General features: G+C 41.4%; 1 protein-coding gene across 4 annotated transcripts in view; it reads left to right on the top strand.

Moving 5' to 3' along the window:
* The window catches only part of FARP1 (FERM, ARH/RhoGEF and pleckstrin domain protein 1), a 242,542-nt gene that overhangs the window by 154,452 nt on the left and 71,187 nt on the right, over positions 1-16,903 (top strand). For all 4 annotated transcript variants that reach the window (XM_084844710.1, XM_084844707.1, XM_084844708.1 and 1 more), the window contains exons 4-10: positions 3,058-3,100; positions 6,032-6,110; positions 9,431-9,528; positions 11,238-11,352; positions 12,917-13,064; positions 13,766-13,861; positions 15,685-15,848. In XM_084844710.1, coding sequence (XP_084700836.1) covers positions 3,058-3,100; positions 6,032-6,110; positions 9,431-9,528; positions 11,238-11,352; positions 12,917-13,064; positions 13,766-13,861; positions 15,685-15,848 — 743 coding nt within the window. The remainder of the gene's footprint in view (positions 1-3,057; positions 3,101-6,031; positions 6,111-9,430; positions 9,529-11,237; positions 11,353-12,916; positions 13,065-13,765; positions 13,862-15,684; positions 15,849-16,903) is intronic.

Genomic DNA, 16,903 nt, shown 5'->3' with positions numbered 1-16,903 from the left:
GAGTGATCTCCATGTAATTTGTAATGTTTTTGTCCAAATTACATGCTAGTAAATTACCTTGGTTAGGTCCACCCTTTCGTTTATCTCTGCTAGCAAATAATTGCTGGGAAAAATTGGATAATCCATTATAGCTTAACAGCTACTCCATATATTGACCTTTGACTAGGATAAAATCACAAATTACTGCTGAGGAGACTCTGGTCTGAGCTGCTTGTTACCCTCTTAAGGTTATAATCTCTGTGCCAAAAATAACAGTATAGAGCCATCTACACTCCTGTGCTGGGTGCCCAGTCATTTGTAGCTTAGTTATGTCTTAGTCATTTTCTTCAGAAATTTGGCAGTGCACAGATTCTACATTGTGCCAAGTGTGAAGTTCAAAAACAAGACATAGAGTTAATGGAATGCCAAGGAACATCAAGACCTATTTTTTCAAGCGTCTGAAAAACTCTATTTTCCCACACTTGGATAATAAATAAATGATCAACGTGTAAAGGTTTTTATTGGCTAAGGGAAAAAAAAGTTTTAAAAACTTGCTTTTCAAACTCCATTCTGAAGGAATTATTTATACATTTTCACATGCTTAAGTAGAGAACCTTGAAAAGAAAGTGCCGTCATTAAATTGCTATTTCAGCTCTTTAATAATATAATAATGAAAACACATTGCTGGGATGCAAATTTAAACAGAATAATTTAAATTTCTCTCTTTTTTCTTGTTTTCTTTCATTGTGGCTCCTGGAGCTATGCTTCTGTAACGAGGACATCATCATCATCATCATCAATATTAATTACATTTTTATACCGCCCAATAGCCAAAGCTCTCTGGGCAGTTTACAGAGATTAAAAACATTAAAAAATACAGTATACAAAGATTAAAAGCTATTTACATTAAAAACAGATCAACAGACAATATACACAAAAGCAACATATATCTAAAACAACTTCAAACAAACAATCTCAAAAACAAACAACCATAACCATAAGACATTCCAGGATCGATTAAAACTTATCATATGGCTGCCAGGTGTCTGGGAGAAGAGAAAGATCTTAACCTGGTGCCAAAAAGACAACAATGTTGGCACCAGGTGGGTCTTGTAGTGGAGAGCATTCCATAATTTGGGGGCCACCACCAAGAAGGCCCTCTCCTTTGTTGCCATCTTCCAGGCTTCCCTCACTGTAGGCAGCCAGAGGAGGGCCTTAGATATTGAGCATAGTGTACAACATCTTTCTGTCTCTGCAAAATTAAAATCTACTCAAGGTCAAATTTACATATGTGTTCCTTTTTAAAACCTATTGTTCATAGCTGGTTTCCAGGACAAAAGTGAATTTTCTCTTTGTACAAACAGATTTTACAGCTTAAAAGCTTTTTATTTTCCTATGCTCACTTAAGGCTTCAATGCTATACCCACTTATCTGGAATAAGCAAACTCAATGGGACTTAATTCAGACTAGAACTGTATAGGATTGCACTACAAAGAATAAATGTGTTAGTCCTTAAGGTGCCACAAGACTCTTGTTTTTGCTACAACAGACTTAACACAACTACTCCTCTGGAAATTATAAAGGTTGTATCAAAGCATAACTGAACATGGCTATAATATATGTGTATTCTACAGTATCTTCTATGTTTATTAACTAATGTTTATTAGTTAACAAACTATTAGTTAAACAAATTAAACTAATAAGCTAATAAGCTCCACCCCTCCTCTTCCAACTCCCTCCTCCTCAAGCTTTGCAGTTCATTTGACAGCAATTGTCTTTATCCCCTTGTGGGCTGAGTTAGCACAGCTATGCATATGTATGATTGACTTACCTCTGGGTAAGCATATGCACCCCCTATTTGGGACCATTGTGATTTGGGAGAGGGGTATTTAAGCCTTTCCTCCTCTTTTTTTCATGCCAAAAAGAAAAAGTCTCATTTTTCCTATTTTTAACTGTTCCTGGCAAGGGGCAGGATTTCGTCCTGAAAACAGGAGGCCGTAAAGCTTAAATCCTTCCCTCCCAAATCACCATGGTCCCAAACTGGAGGTGTGTGCGCTTACCCATAAGTAAGTCATTCTCACATAGCTGTGCTAGGAAGAGGAATGGGCTGTGAGAAGCAGCCAAGGAAGCTTTTATTTTTAAGCATTAAAGAGAGAACATAAAACCCTCATCCACCTTATCCCCAAAAGTAAGGTAACACACACACTACTCCGAATATATGGCATATATATGTCAACACAGGTGCATTGCAAGGCAAAAAAAGGTGTGTGGGGGTGTGGAAATCTCATCACTGCTTGAGCGTAGAGGGGTTGTCCTGCAAAGGACCCTGGGATACATGCTGGCAGCAGATGAGAGGATAAACGGGGAATAAACCATGGCAAGCTGGCGGGCACCTGATTGTCTGTCAGCATCAGCATGGCTTAGGGAACAATTAACCAACCCACCATAGTTTGTTTTCAGCATGGCTTATTATGACGTGTGAATAGGCCCAGTGTATCTGATTGTCACACAAACACATCCAACAAGTCAGGCATTGGCTGCAATGATAGAAGTCATAATGGAAGAGTAGGATCGTGTGGGAAGAATCACACTAACTTCCCTTTCCCAAGTCACCAGTCTGGTGTTTGAAAGTGCCATGATTTTCCCCATTTGTTTGCATCCCTTTTGTATGGTTCCTATATTCTTACATTGCCCAAGAAGTGCAGAATGATGCTATGGGAGAGCAGCAACTGTACCATCCCGAGCCACCTTGTTCCTTTTTCACTGGTGCATTTAGGTGACTCCTCATTCCATTAGTTGAGGTTTTGCTGTGTTTTTAAATATCCACATTTTTTAATGTTTCTCAGTGCATACACATTTGGTTGAGATGTGATGATAGTTTAGGCATTTAGTTTCTCTTGGCAAAGAAACAAGAATATGAAAGAAAGTGTGTGGCAGATCACTGGGAGAGGGAGAGAGAGAATGTTAATATGTGGAAAACGCTGCATATATTGAATAATTTGGGCATGGTCTACATTGCATAGCTATATTTCTTCTTATATTTGCATAGGTGACAGTGATGTGCTTTTTTGTTTTCAGGTGTGGCTGGATCTTTTGAAGCCTATTGTGAAACAGATGAGAAGTATGTACTGATGAGTTGTTAGTTTTTTGCTTCAAAAAATAAGCCCAAATCCAATGGTACCTATCCCACAACTATGTCCCAGAAGAAGCAGGACCAAGCCTTCTCTCTTCACCCACCCTGGTACGCTTGGCCTACATCCCTGGATGTCCACATGGTAACTTCCTAAAAGCGCTTATGTATGTAAAATCCCAACACATGTAGGCTGATTGCATGGTGAATTCCAGGATTTTATCCAGGGTTATTGACCATGTGAAATGGGCATATATGACACTGGATTTTACATATGTAGGCCCTATTTGAATATTGCACCCCCGTGTGAATGTCCAGGAATGTTGGAGGTGGGACAGGCATGCCAGGTAAGCAAGGAAGGTGCACTGTCACTGCTCACCACTAATTAGGACAGATCCAGGGACCGGTATCATTCAATCCAGACCGTAGTTAACTTGAGTTAGAGTAGGTGACTTCTATGTCCTTTTGAATGCTATGAATTGTCTTTTTGAGATAGTGAAACATTTGATATACTACCTTTCCTGCGGCTCTTTTTCCATTTGTTGAACAAGCGGCTTATCCAAATTAATTTCTGACAATAACCACTGTCAACTGTCTTTATGTGTATTGTTGTTTAGCAAAACAGGGCATATGCTTGTGAATGCTGACACATTCATTTCTCTTCATGAGTTTGTCCTGGTTTAAAGCCTTTCAATGTGCTGTTAACCTTTAAATTAGAGTATGCTGTGACACATGCACATTGCTTACTCCTGAGTAAGGACTAAAACAGATAAAGCTTTATATGTGGGTCCAACAGCTACATCTTTTTTTTTTTTTTCATTTGTACTCTAGAGTAGGCAGAAGGGCGCCAGTTGGGACCCTAGCATGGGAGGGAGCTTTTAAGACTGTTGTCACCCATGACATGGTGACTTTCTTCCCATTCACCCTGGGGCAATAGGTACATGAAATCAGGAATGGTGAAGGTAAAAGATCCAAAAGCAGTTTCGCTCCATGAGCACATTTTTCAGCACTATAAAATGTTTCAATTCTGTGTGGCTCTCATGTGCAATGAGCAGGAAAAAAATGCACATATGGGTGATAGTGGCTGTGTGAATTGGTCTTCAGGTATCCAAAATGGGAATAACAGGCAAATAAATGAAAGACAGTCTGCGTGGATTAGAAGAGTGAGGATGCCCACTGTGCACCTCATTATGAATGCACAAGAGTGAAAGTGTTATGGATGCTCAGTGCCCACTACAGCAAATGATTCTTTGTCAAACTATAGTAGGACTTTACCTTTATCATTGTTGATGCATTGCCTTAAGCCCAGTGTAGATATGCATGGCTGAGTAGATTTATGAGTGTAGTATGTGTTCACTGAGGATATTGCTCTTTCTATAGAACAGGGATAGGCCACTCGGTGCCTACATGCACCAGTTCACCCCCCCAGACATTTTTCTTGGCACCCCCAAGGTGCCCTACTCTTCCCACTTTAAAAAAAAAATGTAGTGAGCAATCCTATGGCTGCTAGTCAGCGGCTAGACAGCCATAGGATATATCGTTTTCTGGGATCCAACCTCGGAGCCCGTGCTCCGAGATCAGTTCCCAGAGAACTGACCTTCCTCCCAAGGCAGCATGGAATGGCCTCGCACTCTGCACTTGGAAGAGGAGCACAGAGCAGCCAAAGTGGGGGTGTTCAAGGGGGGCGTTCCAAGGTGGGGAAAGTGGAAATCCCGGTACGACACATCCTGTGTGTCTTCCAGCAGCCTCCTCCCCCGCTCCGCCTTCCCGTGGCTAGATAGCTGAAATCGGCTGTCTAGCCACACATGCAGGGCAGGAAAAGCACGGAGAGAATGATCCCCTCCATGCTTGTCCTGCCCCGCGTTGGATAGGTGGTCGCCTCTGAGTTCGGAGGCAGCCGCCTATCCCCATAGGATTGCGTCCTAATATATTTTCTTACCAGCTGCTGGTTCAAAGGGGTTGTTTAGTGTGTCGGGGCTTAGACCCCACCTCTGCCTTGTATTCAGTCTTTTGGGCAGGTTACTTGTCCTTTGTGACTAGCTATGTATCCCATGGCAGCCATTTTGTGGTAATGCTGAGGACAGTTTCTCAAAATGCCAATTTTGCCCATAGGTTCAAACAGGTTGCCTACACCTGTTATAGAACATATGGGGAAAAGTGGTAGCTCTGTAATAGAGCACATGCTTTGCACGCAAAAGTTCCCAGGCTCAATCCTTGGCATCTTCAGATAGGGCTGGGCAAAGCTCCTGTCTGAAAACCTTGAAAGCTGCTATTAGTCAATGCAGACCATTTCTGTGGCCCCCACTGTGTTCTCCTGCCACTGCTGCCAAATTTGCCACAGCGGCAAAAATCATGCCAATTTATCAGGGGAAAAAGGCACATGGGAGCACATGCCTTGTTTCCAAGCAGAGTTACACTCCTGGAAGCCTCCCAGAAGCATGGTTCTGCTTGGAAACAAGGCACATCCTCCCCATGTGTCTTGTTCTCCAATGCTAAATTGCCATGATTTTTGCTGCTGCTGGCAAATTCAACAGGGGTAGGGCACAGGCCCGGTGGGTTCCACGGGGCGATGTGGCCCCCTGACCCCAGAAGATGTCCACCTCTGGTGTAGACAATACTGAGGTAGATGGACCAGTGGCCTGACTCTGTATAAGGCAGCTTCCCATCTTCCTAACATGACTGCATTCATTTGCTAGTGGCCATTCTGTAGGGATCAGAAAATATTAAAATATGTTTCTGTGTGACATTTAATACTGTTGCACTATAAGATGTCACAGTGGGCTTTAAAATGGCAGAGTGTATCGGTATCTGATGATACCATCGGGCCAAGAGATTACAGTATTCATATGTGACAGTATACAAATGCTTAATTCTGAATATTTAAGGGTTGTTATTTTTTTCTTTTTCTTTTTCCTCTTCTAGGACCTAAGCATGTCGTTCCAAAATTTGTGGTGAAATTCTTCCCGCCTGATCATGCTCAGTTGCAGGAAGAATTAACAAGGTTAGTGTTGCCATTCATTTTCATTTGCACTTCATTAAATGAGCAAGCACTGGAAGTATCCATGTAGAGCAAGGGATGATGTTTTGGCCTGTAAGTCCCATGATCCGGCACCAGTGGCTATGATGGCTAGGGCAGGTGGGAATTGTAGGCTAAAACATCTGGAGGTCTACAAGATGCTCACCCCTAGCATAGAATTACTGCTGAATTACAAAACAGATCACAGTATGGCAGGGGACTAGGGGTTCACTTTGAATTCATTTGTAGACTGTCATGTGTCTGGTCTGAAACTGATCTGGGCCTGGCCCTTGGCTGGTACCTCTACTCTCTGGCCCTGCTACAAGGCCATGCTGTCATTGCCACTTGACAGGGCCTAGAAACCTCAGACCCTACTGCAGTCTTCATGGACTTCAAGCCCTGTATGCCCCAGTCCCCTCTGAGAGGTCTTGGATTCAGAATCTGTCTCAGTGGTATGTGCAAGCCACTTTACTCCCTAGTAGTTTATGTGGGCCGCTCTGTGTGAGTTCTGTTTCTACGACGAGTTTTCTTTTTTTATAAAAATCTGTGTGACGATATTCAAGCATAGGCCCCCAATGAGTGTGTAAATTCCACATTTTAGTGATTTTTAAAATTGCTGTATCCTAGCATTTTCATAGCGTGTTGTCAGTGCTCCTTACTGTTGTGAATTTTTTCCCAGTTTTTTATAGTGAGTTTTAACTAAACAAACCAAACCAAAAACATAACAAAACCAAAAAAGAACAAATTAAAAAAATACAATAACATATTCTAAAATCCTCAGTTTCAAATATTACACTATTCAAGAAAGAAAAAAATAGGTTACACATACACTTCAGTAAAAACAGACCAGATATCCACATATAAGTCCATCTGCTAGTTAGGCCTATATACCACTCTTTCAAATGTTGCTAGTGTTGTTAAGTCTTCAGTCCATTGCATTATAGGTGGTGGGCTTTTATCCTTCCAATATCGTAATATCAGTCTTTTAGCAACCAAAAGGATAAAAATCAATTTCCGCTGACCATGTGTTACAAGAAACAGGTAAGTAATTTAAAAGAACATTTACATCAGTAAATATTAAAGAGCTTTCCAACGGAAAATTTATCTGTATAATAACTTTCTCCCAAAAGGAGGCAGCCATTGGGCATTTCCAAAACATATGGATAAGAGAAGCATTGATTGCATTACACCTCCAACAATTGGCCGAATTTGACAAGCCCTTATTAAAGAGGCGTTGTGGCATTCAGTAGACCCGAAGCAAACGTTTTTGCTGAATAAGGCGTAACCGAAGATCCATTGAAATGTCTGATATAGACGCCAAGACGGCAGTCCATTGATTAAACAAAATAGGACATTCCAGTTCCCTGTTCCATTCCTGCTGTAAACCACTTGTATCATATTTAGTCGTTGATAATAAATGTTTGTAAACATGAATCGTAGGTCGATATATCTGATCAGCTTCAATAAGTATTTCCAATAGCAAAGGAGACTCCAAAGCTTTAAAACAGCAGGATTGACTAGATACCAACAAATGTTTCAATTGCAAATACTGCCATTCCGCTGTAGCAGGCAAATCAAATTGTTCTTCCAAAGTTGAAAATAACAAAAACTCATCATCAGCCCCCACTAATTGATCCAGGGTAAAGATCATTTTATCTGTCCAGGTCCCCCATAAAAACATTTCCTTACCAATTCTTATTTATTTATTTATTTATTTATTTCATTTATATACCGCCTAATAGCTGAAGATCTCTGGGAGGTTTTCTTACATCTGAATTTCCCCATAAAGTCAGTTTAGCATGGGAAAATGGATCAAACTGTAATTGATGTGACATTATACGCCAAACTTCTCTATCTGCCAAAATTGTGGGAGGAGCTCTGTCTACCTTGATATGCCAAGAGCCTAATGCCATCCATTTAAAGAGAGACTCCAGACAAGAAGATCCCAACACTGACCAAGGTGGAAAATCTAATCTGAGTGGAAAAGACCACAGTTTAGTAGAGGTCAGTAAACAGGCCCAGTGGTACATAGTTAGATCCGGAAAACCAAACCCACCTTCATTAATTGGAAGTTGCATCCTTTTTAAAGATATTCTTGGTGGACATGAACTCTAGAAGAATTTACAACAAAGCATTATGTTTTGGGAAATATTTGCCAGGTATAAGTATAGGGATCCTACTACTGTGAGTTTGGATATCAACTAATCTTGAGCAATCATTGTGGATTCGTATTGCTCTTACCTATATGCATCTCTCTACAGTTTTATCAGCATCAAATTTCCTCTTCTGATTTCCCACTTCTTAAAATAGCCTGCTATTAACTTACTAAGAGAAGCGGGTAGGTGGTGGCAGTGGCCTGATGACTGAAGAACAGCTATTTTGTGTGCCTATTTTCAAGAAAGACAATAAAAACCACCCAGATGACAACAGTGGCATTAATTTATCTTTTGAGGCCCTTACAGAAGATAGTAACACATTTGTTTTGATTACTCAGCAAAGCAGAAAATGCTAGATTCCATCAGTTCAACAATCCAGCTTGTTTATATTAACTCCTTTGTGTGCAGTAGTTCAGTTGTTGAGACGATAGCCCTATGTGTACCTTTCTCTAACTCTATAGAGCCTCCATATAGTAGGGGAGCAGGATCTTGCCATCTCGTACCTCTGGCAAGCCCCACCAAATGCACTTGGATGTGTGCAGGTGAATGAACACCTGTGCCCATTTGGCCTGTGGATACGGAGTTCTATACGGAGGAAGAGAGGCAGGCTGAACTGGGGGAGCAAGCAGGATTGGATCTTCTAGGTTTGATTGATTGGATTGATTTAGAAATCTAAACCATCTTTCATCCAAAATGGGTTCTAGGGTGGTGAACAATACATAAAAAGTTCAGAAATACAACTAAAAAACAGTAAAAATAACCACTATACAAGCAATAAAAACTTAGAGCCAACAGTCTATAAAGCAATACTACACAGAGAAGCAATACGTTACATTAAAATGCCTAGGCAATTTTTTTTTTAAATCTTGACCTGATGCTAAAAAGGCTGAAATGTTGGTGCTAGTCAAATTTCTTTATGGAGGGGATTCCGGTGAAGGGGCACCAGCACAGAAAAGACCCTCTCCTTTGTATTTATATAATGTACTTCCCCTACTGACGGTACTCTGACAAGAGCCTCCTCTGAAGCTTTTAATGCACAGGCAGGTTCCCAGTCCCCAAGGAAGCATATCAATAAGTAACGAGTAAACATCTTGATTGTACAGATGTCCCTGTCTCCCCCACCCCCTCTTCTTTTTGGTATCTTTTTAGGTACTTATTTGCACTGCAAGTAAAGCAGGATTTAGCGCAAGGAAGACTAACCTGTAATGACACCAGTGCTGCTCTGTTAATCTCGCACATTGTACAGTGTAAGTAAAGTTTGTTCATCCCCTAACCTCTCCTGCATTTTGAAGAATAAAGTATTTGTTGCCAGGTTATAACAGAATGCTGATGTGTCAACACATTTTCAACACGTTTGATTCCAATGGAGGCTTTTTTAAAAAATTCAGGACAAAAATTGGTGGGGGGAAAGCTTAAACCTTCCTCTCCCTAAGCACCACAGTCCAAGCCCTAATTGGGGATGTGTGGGCTTGCAGGAAAGTAAAGGAACATTTAGTTTGGACCTCAGCAATAGCATTACCTGTGGTTAAGGGTGCGTAACTAGGAACTGAAACAAGGTCTTCAAATGAAAGGCATCAATAAGTGTCACTGATGTACTGTCTGCCTATTCTTCGGAGATGGAGTTTCAAAATGTCAGGGTCCATTTGTTTATTTTCCATATTTGTTGCCATTCCAATTATGGCAACAAATATTTAGAACTTTCTTTACTTTCCTGTCCCTTTCAATTTGACTCAGGTGGTGATTAGTCTAGGTCAGGTTTCCCCCAACCTGGTGCCATTCAGATGTTTTGGACTACAGTTCCCATAAGCCCCAGCTATCATGGCATGGTCTGAGATGATGGGTGTCGTTGTCCCAAACACCTGGGGGACATCAGATTGGTGTCGGTAGATTTTTTTTCTGTTTCCATCCTTCATAATTTGTTTGTTAGATTTGCAGCTGATTCAAGCCGGTGTCTGATTTGAGGCATTTTACTTTGTGCTTTCATGGAGCTGAGTTGATATTGTCTGCACTCTCCTATGTTTGACTTGAATGGTATATGTTTCTTTTCTTGTTAGTGTAATAGTGACATGTGCCTGCAAGAGAACTACAGTGAGAGCCACATGCTACCATTTCTCTTCATCAAAGTTCCTGTATTTCTGAAAGCATTTTTTTTCTTTTCCTCAGAGTATCTTTATTTAGTTCCCCAGTGAGGCTCATTTTTTTCCTCAGCATGTTCAAACTGGAATCTCATATGCATCTGCTGTGTAAGATGAGGTAGGGATAGAAATCCAGACCAATCCTACCATTAGGGAGGGTGAGGCAGCAGATTTTGGGGTACTATTCCAAGGTGCCACATTGGCAGTTACTTAGTTTATTATTATAGTTTTGCCACCAGTGAGGTGGGGCAGGGAGGGATTGCCTTTCGGCATTTCTAACTCAGGCACCAAAATACCTTCTGCTATCTCTGTAGCAGTCACATAAAAGAAGAAACATGGGAGAATTGGGAAAAGCATCCACTGGGAACAGCCTGCTTTGTGGGGAAACTTTGCATATTACCCAAGAGGTGGCTGTATAATTTCCTAAATCTTTGGAAAGCCCACTGTTGTGGACTGATGCTCATGAGATGCCATTATAGGTTGGTAAAAACAAAGCACGAGTGCAGCCTTACTAGTTTGCAACAGCTCCTGTAGCCCAGTATGCAGCCTCTAGGCTCTGGATCCGTCCCATGAAACGTACGGGGCATGAATAAATTGCTGTGCCGCTCACTGTCATCTTCCAGTGGTCTTTGTGCCCCATCCTGAGAATGAGAATGTAGACAACCTAGAAGTGCACGTTATGAAATCCAGTAGAACTTACTGCTAAATAAACATGCATTGCAGTAGACGGCCTCCTACATTTCAGTGGAACTTTTGTCTGCCTCTCTGTGTCTAGACTGTACCCACCCCACTAAGCACACACACATTTTTTTCCTCTCTAGCTGAGATTGGGGATTTTGATGAAACCATTGATCGTGAACACTTAGCAAAGAACAAGTATATACCTCAGCAAGAAGCATTAGAAGACAAAATCATGGAATTTCATCGTAATCATATGTAAGTATTCCCATTTATTGCTTAAGTACCAATGACATGACCAGTGCTGTAGGGAATATAAAGTAGGATTTTTTGTCCAGTGGACTTAACATCTAAGAAAGCTAGGAGAAAGGTGAAGGGAGAGGATAGCGCTTTATAATGGAGTAGCAAATTCGGGACAAGGAAGGTTAAGTAACTACATGGAAAAGGGAAGCTTTGGAGATTCTGGTAAGTCTTTGCAGAAATGGATTTGAGGGACAGATAAAATAGGAGTAATGGAGAGAAAGACAATGTTCAAGGTGTAGGGACCTATGTGGTAGAAGATGCAAAGATTGGATCCAAAATAGGGAGCAAAGGGAAGGTGAGTCTTGTTTTTCCTTGACTTACTTGCTTCTGCTTCTTTTATTTATTTTTAAAATTTATTTATCTGTTTTATAAATGGAGTGTCAATGCAGCTATGTTTGTGTAATTTGAATTACTTATGTGTCCAAACCCAACAAACCATGGTGCACCCATTGAAAAATCATTTTTAGGTGTTGCATCACATAGACGATTATTTAATTGCCAATGAAAAATATTGTTCGATTGCCATTGGGAGAGTGCACATTTCCCAAGGTGGAGATGTTGGGAAGAAGCACAACATTGTGTGCAGGGGGACAGCAAGCATGAGTTGCGCTTCCAGTTTATTTTGTATAACAGTTACATCTGAAGTCACAATTTGAATGCTTTGCAAGTAAGTAACAATCAAGTGTGCCAGTTTCTGCTCTAGTAGGTAGTTACAAAGCATGCAGGAAAATGCATGTGTTTTTTGGGTCGTTGCTTCTTTGCACTAGGTCATGTAAATCAGGAGAGGGCAACCTCGGGCATGTGGGCCTTATCCAGCTTGTGCAAGGGCCCAGTCCATCCTGCGGAGGGTTGAGCACCCTGCATGGGCCCCACACCTTGCTCTTCCCAATCCCTGCACCCAGCCCTCCCTAATCCCCACCCCCGAGGGGAAGAGGAATCCCATCAGAGATAACAAAGGGATCACTGTGTGAGTGGTGCAATGAGGAATCCCTTTGTTAACAGAAATGGGAGATAAGCTGGAGATTCCATGTCACCACAAGTGCCTTCCCATGCCGCTTGCACTCTGATCAAGTTGCAAGTGGTGTGGAAAGAAGCGGCCCAGCTCAGCCACGGCATGCGGGAGCTGGCTCCTGCACACCCTGGCCAAATCCCTTTCTCCGTGCAGAGAGATGGATGGAGCTCTGTGCCTCTCTCAGCACAGAGAAAAAAACACATTTTTTAAAAAAGGAAGGTGAGTCAGGCAGCTTATGTCATGGGAGGGGAGGGGCTTTGGGATGGGGGTCCACCCCCTTGATGTTATCCAGCCTGCCAACCTTGTTGGGGGCGGGGGGTAATCCAACCCCTGGACCAAAAGTAGTTGCCCTTGTGATACAAATTATAAGGTCACTGCTAGAAACTGTTTTACAGTGAATAACCATGTATACAAGCTTGAGCAGGAAACAACATCTGCCTTGAAAAGCCCTAGTGGTTCTTCAAACCTGTTTCATCCTGTGTGTAAAATCAGTTTTCATTCCTTCAGTGGACAAACACCAGCAGAATCAGATTTCCAGCTGCTTGAGATTGCTCGTCGTTTGGAAATGTATGGAATCCGATTGCATCCAGCCAAGGACAGAGAAGGAACTAAGATCAACTTGGCAGTTGCCCATACAGGCATTCTGGTGTTTCAGGTATGTGAGTGGCTCTAATTATAGTTCAGTATAAATTTCAAACAACAGAGGTTGGCTCATAGCTGCTATCTCATGAGATCCAGCCTGTTAGAACCCTATAATAAATTTTCATGGCGTGGAGTACTTTTGCTCTTGTTGCAGGGGTTTCATAAACCACTTCCTGGTTAACTTGGAGATAGTTGAGAAACACAAGGCAACCTAGAGATCCTGTGTCCATCTGCAAGTGTACCATCTAGGCCGTTTTTGGGTGGTGGTGGTGGGGCAATGGAAACAGTTGCCCTGGGACTTCCATATGGAGAGGCCACATCTTCATTGTCAAACAGTATATATATACATACATACATACATACGCAGAGGGAATGAATGGGTGGGGGGCACAAATGAACATTCTGCTCCTCGTCATCTCCGAGTGTTGTTGTTTTGTGTTAAAGGCCTGGCCCCATCTGTCCAGTGAATAGGTTGGCACAGATCATTGCCTTATTATTGACTAGTTGAGCAAAAAGTGGAAATAGGCCATTACAAGCAGAGTTTCCTTTACTGTACCACTGAAAGTGGAAATGTCTGTTTTGGTCAACTAAGCAGGCACACTAATTGAAAGCACAACAGTAATAGATGCACATAAAAATGCAAATTAATTTTACAAATGAGTATGTGTTTGAGGGGGAAATCGTATATCTTGTTCTATTCTTCATCATCTTTAGGGTCACACCAAGATCAATGCCTTCAACTGGGCTAAAGTTCGAAAACTGAGCTTTAAGAGGAAACGTTTTCTTATTAAGCTGCGGCAGGATGTAAATGTAAGTCTCTGGAATGGCACAAGACAGTTTACAAATGGCAGTGTTCCTTAGAAAAACTCTTCACTGTTCAGATACTTAACAGAATTTTAAAATGGATAAGTACCATTTAGCTTTTCATACTGGGTGCTTTAAACCAAGTTACCTTTATTTCTGCATACATATGTGAACTTGCATTTTGTTTCATCCTGTGGTCGCTGGACTGTAACATAGGAGATGGATCATTGTCTTCTCACCAAAAAGCCATCCCCTCAGCACCGTTTACCCTGGGAGCCTCCCTTTCTGTGCTACTCAAATCACAGTTGTTGGGCTGGATGTGCTGCTTCCCTCCATCTCAAAGTGATCTTGGTTGTTCCTGTAATATCAGTGTCCTCTCCCTCAGGAAGTTATGTAAACATGTTGTTTTTACTCCCTCTTGCAAGATGTTCCCTGGTGGGAGAGCACATTACCAATGATAAATTCAGGAGAGGGATGATTGAAGGGAGAGGCAGGAAGATATGGAAGGAGTAAACTTGATCAATGGGCAAGAATGGAGCAGAGGTAGGGTGGTGAGGTGAGCTAATATACCAGTTGCAGTGGAGAAAAGGCATCGTTTAACCCAGTGACGCATTCATTAATTATTATTGTTATTTATATATTATAGTACTTGTACTTGGTGCTCTGAGAGATCGGGGTTTTACTTCTCCACTTGGCTATGAAAATTACTTCAGTAGCCTTGGGCAAGTCACTATCTCTCAGCTTTGGATCCCTATCTATGAGATCCCAACATGGGTTACATTTCCCCTGTTAGTGATATCTGTCTAGAGAAGAACAAAGTAATGAACTACCTTCAAAAAAATCAAACTACAATCACTCAACCCTGTGCACTGACTTAGGCCTAGTTCTCCCTGAAATGGTAAACCTGTGTTTGAGTTGTACCACTTCAGACTACAGATAGAAACTCATGTGATTGAAAAGCCTCCATAAAAAATTTCTGTAAAATAAAACGTGTTTGTCTGTGTAAAGGATAAGCTAGAACTGTGATGTCTACTTTTCTATTTTGAGGGAATTGTTTAGTCACAGGAACCCCCACTTGTACTCCAGAATGGAATAGCCAAGGCACAACTTTATCACTTCAGTAGAAGCTAGACTTTGTATTTTCCCCTCAGTTTTTAATATGGAGAATTGATTCTTCAGCAGATACTTCCACTCAGCCTTCATGACTTATGGAGTTCTCACCATTCTAAAATATCGCCTGTCACTTCTCTCGTAGAACTCCACAGAGCAAATGTGTTCAGGCTGGCATCAAATCTGATTAAAGGGTTTGGGAAAGATGAAGTAGGCCAGCAATAGAAATGATTAAGCACTACTTTAGGGAAATGGAGATACTTGCATTGTTATTGTTTAACGGTTTCATACAAGATATTCCCATTATAATGACATGACAAGAAGTTACTGCCCATTATGTATTCTTGTTTTACACCCTAAATAATTAAACTAATAATTTAACCTTTCAATGGGATATTTCTTTTTTGTCTGGATGCTGCACAGTCCACAAGAGGCAGTGAAGAACAGAGTAGATTCAAAAGCTATTTAATTCTTAAAAACAAATAATGATAAAATACATATGCTTCAATTTCATTGCTTGTCTGTAATGTATGCAATATGAATGTTCTCCATTTGTACAGTTTAATGGAAATGTGTTGGATTTTGCTCAAGAAGGTTGTGTACACGAGAGAATCTGCATAAGCCAGAAAGCCTGAAGGGAAATATCCTCCTTTTTGCTATGACTATGTACTGTCTGTAGTTTTCCTCCTCTTTCCAATGTTACTGGCATTCTCTTTCAGAGTAACTTCCAGGACACACTGGAATTCCTGATGGCCAGTCGGGATTTTTGCAAGGCCTTTTGGAAGATCTGTGTAGAACACCATGCCTTCTTCAGACTATTTGAGGAACCCAAACCAAAGCCTAGACCTGTTCTCTTTACCAGAGGTTCATCTTTTAGGTTCAGGTAGGAAATAGCTTTCTTCACTATAGTAATCCATGACAAGAATGTGTTTACTCATCCCGAGGTAACTGGTTTGGTTCAGACATCATGCTCTTGCCCCAACAAATCATGGTTTGTTGAAGTGGAACAAGCAATGAGGTTGGAAACTCCCCCCCCCATGTACCTGGCTTCAGCAAAGATTAAACCACAGTTAAACCACTGTTTCCATGACATCCAAATCTGGAATCTGTGGTTTAAAGGCTCCCTACAAACCTGTCTACACATTGGTAGTCAGGAGATACACCAGGAAACCTTTACTGAACCCAGGCACAGGAGTGCTTGAGTTCATTGTATGTTCCCACTGCAGGAAACCATGGTCTGAAGAGAGCCACCAAAAGAGCGATTGATTGACTGCATGATTCAGCTTGAATTTGGCATTCTCACCAACCAGCAGTTTTGGGCTAAGAACTGGCATCATGGGTTCTGACTTACTGGATACTGGTGTGCTCACACAAACAGCCACATCAAAAATGGCAGTGCCCACGTTTTCATGTTCAGTTTGATGTGCCAGTGAAAGCCTAGCTTTTGTCAAGATTGGTTTTATGAAGTGCAGGGGTGAAATGATGAGAACATTTAGTAGATTTGGGAGTGAAGTTAGTGGTAGAAAGTGACGTTAATATGCACCATGTAATTTCTGTTTCTTCCTGTTCTGAACAAAATAGGTGTAGCCCATGCTAGCAATATCTCTGAGGGCTTTCAGGATTAATCCTGAAAATACCTGTAGGGGATTGCCCTCTGTAAACATGGTAGTCAGCAAAATATCTGAACTTTGTAAGGAAACCATGTCTTAACTGAAATGCAGTCCAAGGTCCAATGCCAATGAATCCAATCATAAACTGGTGCTGGCCCAGGAGTTTATCAAACTTAATATCTCTAAGATATGATACCAGGAATCTTTTCCAGTTTTCAACACTGGAATGGGAATTCGGTCACAGTTTTGGCAGCAGGGGAAGGGACAATTAGGATACAGAGCAAAGTCAAAGCCAAGGGAGGTAACACCATGATTTAAGGATATAATT

This window comes from Heloderma suspectum, chromosome 3, assembly GCF_057233095.1.
Source record: "Heloderma suspectum isolate Gila_16-S chromosome 3, 16-S_ref, whole genome shotgun sequence".
Lineage (NCBI taxonomy): Eukaryota > Metazoa > Chordata > Lepidosauria > Squamata > Helodermatidae > Heloderma > Heloderma suspectum.
The sequence above is the reverse complement of the archived record's forward strand: the minus strand, read 5'-3'. Positions and strand labels throughout refer to the sequence as shown.